General features: G+C 50.4%; 1 protein-coding gene across 4 annotated transcripts in view; it reads left to right on the forward strand.

Moving 5' to 3' along the window:
- The window catches only part of JDP2 (Jun dimerization protein 2), a 43,712-nt gene extending 37,414 nt beyond the window's left edge, over positions 1-6,298 (forward strand). For all 4 annotated transcript variants that reach the window (XM_065549092.2, XM_005561819.4, XM_045396778.2 and 1 more), the window contains exon 4: positions 5,135-6,298. In XM_065549092.2, the coding sequence (XP_065405164.1) occupies positions 5,135-5,320 (186 nt within the window). In that variant the 3' untranslated portion in view covers positions 5,321-6,298. The remainder of the gene's footprint in view (positions 1-5,134) is intronic.
- Positions 6,299-8,054: the final 1,756 nt, after the last annotated feature.

Raw genomic sequence — 8,054 nt, forward strand, 5'->3', positions numbered from 1 at the left:
CAAGGCATGAATGCAGGCGGCTGTGTTGACAGTCAGTGCCTGCAGACCTGGGGGGATTCTCTTGTAGTTTATTTTTAATAGGTAAAATACAAGGCTCAGAGATACATATATTAGCTGTTAATAAATATTAATTATTTTTGAAGTAAGGGTATATATACAGTTGGAACACATATCTACAGGCGGCCTTTCATAGCCAAGCATTCTGCATCTGTGATTTGACAAACAGCAGATCAAAAATATTCAGAAAAAAAAGCATCTGTACTGAACACATGCAGACTTTTTTCCTTGTCATTATTACCTAAACAACACAGCATAGCAGCTATTTACATAGCATTTACATCGTATTAGTCATTATAAGTAACCTAGAGATGATTTAAAGTATATGGGAGATATGTATAGGCGATATCCAAATAACACTCCATTTTATATAAGGAACTTGAGCATCCTCGGATTTTGGTATCCTCAGGGAGTCCTGGGACCAATTGCCCACGGCTACTGAGAGACAACTGTATATGTATATTAGAGGTAAAAAACCACCGTCCCACCCTTGACCCCTGGACACCCAGATCTACACCTGCAAGATTCTTACTGCATCTCAGAGTTTGCCTGCCTAGACTAGCCGAGCCCTGAACCCAGGGAAAGAGGCAGGCCTTGGGAGGGGTCAGGGCCACACCCCACAGGCCCTGGGGCTACCTCAGTACCTCCTCCAGTCTGCAGTCAGGAGCAGTGGCCCTTAGGCTTCTGCCTTGTATAATGCTGGCAGCTTCTCTCACAATGCTGTCCTAACCCAGGTTCTTTAGATGTTAGTAGCAATAATGCTATCTCACATTCCTCTGGTGCCCTCTGGTCTTCACAGCCACTCTCTCCTTGATGGTCACAGTGGCCCTGGGAGGAGGAAATGCAGTCCCATCCATTGATGAAGTTCAAGGTCACACAGTGGCCGAGTCAGGACGAGAACCTGGGGCTTCCTCTGTGCCCCACACAATATTCAGGTTGCCCAGACTCAAAAGAAATTAGGAAACTCGTTCGCAGAAGCGTAGCTAGCAAGTAGCAGAGTCAGGATTTTAATCCAGACAGGTCTTTCAGGCTCAAAGGGCATATCAGGCTGCTTCTCAGCTCTTACAGAAAGTTAGTGGAATTCTATTTTATGTGCCTTAGAATAGCTTTTTAAAAATATAGATTCAGATGATCTTTTGTTGTTGCTATTGCTGTTTTTGAGACAGAGTCTCACTTTGTCACCCAGGCCGGAGTTCAGTGGCACAGTCATAGCTCACCGCAGCCTTGTACTCCCAGGCTCAAGTGATCCTCCCACCTCAGCCTCCTGAGTAGCTGGGACTACAGGCACACCACCACGCCTGGCTAATTTTCTGTTTTTTGTAGAGACGAGGTTTCCGTGTGTTGCCGAGGCTGGTCTTGAACTCCTGGACACAAGTGATCCTCCCACCTCGGCCTCCCAAAGTGCTGGGATTACAGGCGTGAGCCACCATGCCCAGCCAATTTAAACAATCTTAATGCTTAAAGTCCCCTGGGCCAATCATCATATTTTCTGGGAGGAAACTGAGGCCCAGAGAGAGGAAGTGACGTGGCCAAGGTCACACAGCCAGGATTAAAAGCCAGGACACACAGCTCTTCACCTTGTATTCTTTCTACTGCCTTTGCCGACCACAGTGTAGGAGGCAGAACCTTAACATGTACTAATTCTATTCTAAAATAACAAATGGTTTCATTTTCTCTGGGGCAATAAATATCTAACAGAAGGCAAAACAATAAACAAAAATGCAGCCGGAGGTACATGCTTCATAATTAATGCGAGAAAGATCTTCGCTTAGTTCCTTCATTAATTAGGAAAACAAATTAGGTAATTGCTGTTATAAAGTCACAAACCACTTCTACAATCATGGTTTTTAAAAAAAGATTCTTCTGAACTCAACTTATACTTACACAATAAATAAATATGTAGAGCCAACTAATAACTCTTTGAGTATGGAAGGCAGTAGAACTAAAAGGCAGTTAGCTACATCCTGGCCGGACACGGTGGCTCATGCCTGTAATCCCAGCACTTTGGGAGGCCGAGGCAGGCAGATCACTTGAGGCCAGATGTTCGAGACCAGCCTGGCCAACACAGTGAAACCCTGTCTCTACTAAATATATAAAAATTAGCCGGGCGTGGAGGCACATGCCTGTAATCCTAGCTTCTTGGGTGGCTGAGGCATGAGAATTGCTTGAACCTTGGAGGCAGAGGTTGCAGTGAGCCAAGATTTTGCCACTGCACTCCAGCCTGGGTGACAGAGCCAGACTCCGTCTCAAAAGAAAAAAAAGCAGTTAGTTACATTCTGACAGCCAGTCAGAATTTGGGATATTCCATGATGTACCCTAACATTTAAAACCCACAGAATATAATGTTCTTTGTATGATAGCTGCATGAGTGAAGCAAGTTACCCTACACTGCACTCATCTTTTTGTGTGATACAGACGCTCCCATAGAGTTGGTTTGACACGTGGTAATTTCTAGGAGGCAGATCTATGTGTGCAGTGCTATTGAATTCTGCCTGTCAGAGGCTTCCCCTTGCATGTCCAGTTTTAACTTCAAACTCACTGTACCCAAAACAAACTCCTCCTTTTCCTTCCCGCCACTTTCCAGAACAGCTCCCCTCTCAGGCTCCATTCCTCAGACCCTCCATCGGGTTCATAGTCAGCTCTCTGCCCTATCTCCTTCCTTCTCCAAATCCTGCCAGTCACCAAGATCTGCTGATTTTTATTTGAGACATCTTCCTTCTTTCCCTCTCATTCTTCTTTATGCTATTCTCTTGCTTATAAGTTACAGTAAGCCTCTCTGTTTGGTTTACAAAGTGCTTTTCCCTGTGAGTTCATCTAATCCCCAAGAGCCTCACCTGGCTGCAAAAGAAATAACTGAGGCTCAGAGAAGTTAAGAAACTTGCTTCTAGACTCAGATTCTCAACCCACAAGCTTTCCAGAGCTACGGGCTGGCTCTCAACCCACCTTCTCAGCTTTCTACCCTACTATGTCCTAAAGCGAGCTGTGGTCACAGTGGAATAGTTTTCCCTTCTAAACCCATCCTAAGCTTTCCCATGCCTGGGTCTTTGTTCACTCAGGGTTCTCCACCCGCAAGTCCCTCCTTCCCCTTCTCAACCCAGCCTGAGTCAACCCATCTTTCATGCGCAAGGTCAGACCCGCTCTTTAGCCCTCTCTAAGGTCTTCTGAACCCTGGGTGGCTGATGGTCACACAGCAAGCTCTGCCTTGTTGCACAGATTGCTGCTTCCGCTTACGGTGGAAACGCCACAAGAGCCAGTTGGGGACTCATGGCCCTTGGATTCCCCGGGGCATTCACTGTACATAGCAGGGCCTCAGCAAACACTCACGGATGGGTGGGTTACCCTGACACTCCTTGAATCGGAGGCTCAGGAGAGTTTGAAGATGGAGCTAAGTCCTTGGGCTGGGGAGACCGTGATGGTCAGAGGGTTTGTAAGAAGTTCCCAAGGTCACCAGAGAGTCACCAGTGAGCAGGGGGCTGACACTGGCACTTAACTGCCCCAGCCTGAGGGCTCACAGGCTTCCATGGATTCACAGGGGGTCTCTCCTGGCCCTCCAAGATGCGCCTCTCTGGGAATTCTCCGAACAGAGGACCAGGCCAGCTTCCCAGTCACGTCCCAGCCTGTGGAACCAAAAACCACCAGAGCTGGTTTTTAATATTTTCCCCGAGCATTTTTTTTTCCTTTAGTGAGGCTGTTTTCTCTCAGCGTCTGGTCACGAGGCCTGCCCGTCTCAGCAGTTCTGAGTTCCCAGGCACTCATGCTGCCGCCTCGGAGATGAGTACAAGGAACAGTTCGGTCAGACCGGCTGTGGGAGGAAGACGGCACCCTTGGAGAGAGAGGGATGGGCCCACTGAGGGTTCTGGGGACCCCCTGGGGAGGCTGCTCCACCTGTGCCCTGCCAGGAGGACCGGCAGGCTTATGGGCTCACAGGCCCTCTGGTTGTCACATACGCAGTTGCAACTACTGCTTGCTCTTTGATACAGGTTGCTCAATCTCTGCACTATCGCCATTTTGGACTAAATACTCCTGGGGCTGGCCTGTGTGCATTGAAGGGTGTTTAGAGCATCCCTGGCGTCTACCTGCTAGATGCTGGTAGCACAGCTCCCCCTGAGTTGTGATCATCAAAAATGTCTGCAGACATTGCCAAATGTCTCCTAGGAGGCAAAATCAGTCCTAGTTGAGAACCACTGGTCTGAAACTTTGCTGGTCCTCGAATAAATGTCAACTCTCAAAGTTTTTAGACATAATCCAAGAAAAATTATTCGGATGCTGTTTTACTGTTCAACTCCCCAAGCCTTGAATGGATATGCCCATCTCCCATCTACACTATGGACATGTAATCCTCGCCACCTCCCGAATCAAATCGTCAACCTTCCTTTCTTCCCCTGGAACCTCTCCAGCTGAGCTGGAAGTTCCCTGGAAATCTCACTCGAGGTCTATTGGAAACCTCATTTGGGATCCAGCAGGATGACTGCTGATTCCCTGTCTGTGGGGAAAGCTTCCAGATTATAGGGATAAGGAAGAGGCTATTGAAATAATTACAGACTAATAGCTAGGAAGCACATGTTTTAGAAGGAATAACATGACCACACTGCACTCACTCATCCCACCGGCCAAGATATCTCCCACATGTGTCTGTCACACATCAAAGCACATTGCCATTACACCGCCATCTGTGTCCCCCTTCAGGGACCCCCATGCTTGCTCCATAGACCTGCTCTAGGTCCACCTGGCCTCCTTTCTTTGCCCACCCTTTCTTTCTTGTGCAAAGGCCCTGAGGCAACAGAGTATTTGGCATATTTGAGCGATAGCAAGGCGGTCACTGAAGCTGGGGTGGATCGAGGGAGGGAAGAGAGGTGGGACGTGAGCCTGGCTGGCCCTAGAATATAACCTGAATGTAACGCCAGTGTCACCGCTGTGGCGGGCACTGCCTGCAGAAAGTCAGTTAGCCAGGGGCTCAGTAGCAGGGTCTGTGCTTCCTCCTGCAGAAGACAGGCCAATGCCAGCCCAGCATGCCCTGTGCCTAACCACAGAGCCAGTCCCCGTGAAACTCACAGCATGCTTCTGTGTTTGCACACAGGAATCGGAGCGGCTGGAACTCATGAACGCAGAGCTGAAGACCCAGATCGAGGAGCTGAAGCAGGAGCGGCAGCAGCTCATCCTGATGCTGAACCGACACCGCCCCACCTGCATCGTCCGGACCGACAGTGTCAAGACCCCTGAGTCAGAAGGCAACCCGCTGCTCGAGCAGCTCGAGAAGAAGTGACCATGGGCTGGGAGGAGGTGGAGGAGGAGGAAGAGGAGGAGGACAAGTGACGAAGAGGGAGGAGGAGGGGGGCCCCAGATGGCCCTTCCTTTGGTGCATGAAAAACTGTACAATGAGGTTCAGCACAGCCAGCATCAGCCGAGCTTTTTTGTGAAACTCAGATCAGCCACCCAGGGGGAAGAGCAGGCTGAGGAAACCCAGAGGGACCAAGCGCTGAGACCAAAGTTGACCCTCGGGTAGGGCTGTCCTGCCTGGGGCCCCACTTGAAGAAGGCAGGACAGAGGCACCGAGGCCAGGGAGACGCCCAGTGAGGCAGCCCTGGGCCCTCCTCCGGCCTCTTCACCAGGGCACCCACCCGAGGAACCTCCGAACAGCCAGGAAAAGCCATGAGTTGCAACCAAAATGAGGCTGAGGACAGAACTCAGAATGAAACTGCAACCCACCTGCCCCCAGCCCTGCCCCTCACCCTGATGCGAAGCTGGAGAGGGGCGTGCTGCAGGGCCCTGATGCCCCCACCCACCTCGGTCCAGCGCGGCCCTGCCCAGGAGGCGGCAGCCGGGCGCACCCTCGCCAGCCCTGCTGGAGTTTGCTGTGGGCACTGAGGCGCGGGCGCCCTTCCAAAGCACATACTCACCGAATGTTTACAGACTGGCTGTCCTGGCAGGGCTTTCAACTGCACATGTTTTTTATACTTTCCTTTTTTTTTTTTTTTTAATATTTTTTACAAAAAAAAGATTTTATACAAGCAATATATATATGGATTTCTATAATCACTCGATGTGATACAGTATAAATATGCTATGGTTTGTTTGTTATGAACAGATAGCCACCAGTTACGGCCGTTGTGTGTAACTCCTAAGTACTGTAGTCTCTGGGTGTCGGGGGTGGCCAGGGCGGGGGCGGGGTGCATTTCCATCCTTGTAAACCCTTCATAGTACTCAGTCCTGTATCGCTCAGTAAACATTGCTCTTACGTACACAGCCGCCTTGCGTGGTGTCTGCCTGGGGAATGGGTGCAAGGCCCTCTCAGAGTCAGAGACTGTTTGGCACCTCTGCTGTAGGCCCTTTTGCTCTCACGACAGCTCTCCTATTTCACAGATGAGGAAGCTAAGGCTCAGAGACATTAAGCCACCTGCAGTTACTATTCTGAGAGCAGTCCGTGTGTTCACTCACTCTGCAGGTGTTTTCTGAGGGCCTGTTTTGTGTGCCAGGCCCTGAGAATTCACTGGAGGATGAAACAGACCTGAGTCTTGCCCTCTTGGGGCCTTCAGTAAGGAGTGAATCCTGTGCTTGCTCCACACATTGTCTCATTTCGTCTTCATGGCAGCCTTGCCAGGGAGCAACACTTGTCCCCATTTCACAGATGGCGAATTAGAGGCCCAGGGATATTAAACTCGCAGCCACCATTTGTTGAAGACTTATTTTGTGACAAGCAGACATAGTCTCTTCCCTTCTCACAACAGCACAAAATAGGCATGATTCTTGCCGTTTTACAGACGATTTAACCGAGGCTCAGGGAAGGTAATCGACTTATCCAAGGTCACCCAGCTAGCAAGGGACAGAGCTGGTGTTTGAACTCTACCTCCAGAGGCCTGTGACTTTCCTCCTGTCACCAACCCACTATGATTGTCCTCGTGGTTTCTGGGAAGGCTGGATGGAGTTTCAGGTTGTCCCATGATCACAGAGTGAACCAGCTACTCTGGTCAATGTGTGCCTGACCCGGGGAAGGGTGTGGACGGCTTCCTCACCCCCTCACCCCCACAGCTGAATCCCTGCCACCCAGAGCCGGAGCAGCTCAGTGGCATTCACTCAGTGCCTGCTGTGTAGCTGGCACTCGGCAGTTCTCAAGGCATGCGTGAGGAAGGCGGGAGAGGTGTTTTTAGCTCCCTTGTATACTGAAGCTTGCAAAGGCTACAGTTTACCCAACTAAACTTGACTCCTGCATTCTAATCATGTGCTCTTTCTCCTCCATTGCTGGACTTAGGATAACTAGTTGCTGGTGATGACTCGTGTCAAGAACAGCAGTGAACCTGGGTTGCTTCCCAAATCGTGGACGAGACCTTCTGGGATGGGCAGAAGTGGAGAATGGTGATTGACACACCTGTGGTCCCTCCCTCGCTCACTCCTCAGTTTCTCTCCACTCAACACACTTGTCGTGGACTCTGCTGCACCCCGCCCTAGAAACAGGACCTGGTCCCCTCACTGTCAGCTGTGGCAGAGGGTTGTGGCAGCGGGTTGCCTTCTGACTCGGGGGTCTTGATGCTGTTGGTCCGGACGATGCAGGTGAGGCAGTTCTGTGTCAAGAACCCCTTGCGCTGTAATTCTTTGATATTTTTCAAGCGATGAGAAAAATGAAGTGGACTTACCAGGGTCCCTCCAGTGACCTAGTGGATGTTCTTGCAGGACTGCCACGTGCCACTGGCTGTGGCTCCCCTGGTCCTGTGCTTGGCCACCAGGAGCTGGCATCTCCAAAATACAGCCTCCTTAGCCTATTTGACAGCAGGTGCGCTGTCTTTCAAAGTCACCACACCAGTGACTTGTGCTGTGCGGAGCCTTCCTCACCAGGACCACTGGCCACTCCTGTGGCCAGAAGTCACAATTATAGGCTTCATTGCAAGAGCCAGCATTTGAGTTTGTTCTGGGCACCTGCCACTGTGCATGTGTGACCTCAGCTGCTTTGTGCAGCCTGGCTGGGAGGTAGGTACTAGCATCCCAACATTACAGATGAGAAAACT

This window comes from Macaca fascicularis, chromosome 7 (genome assembly GCF_037993035.2).
Source record: "Macaca fascicularis isolate 582-1 chromosome 7, T2T-MFA8v1.1".
Lineage (NCBI taxonomy): Eukaryota > Metazoa > Chordata > Mammalia > Primates > Cercopithecidae > Macaca > Macaca fascicularis.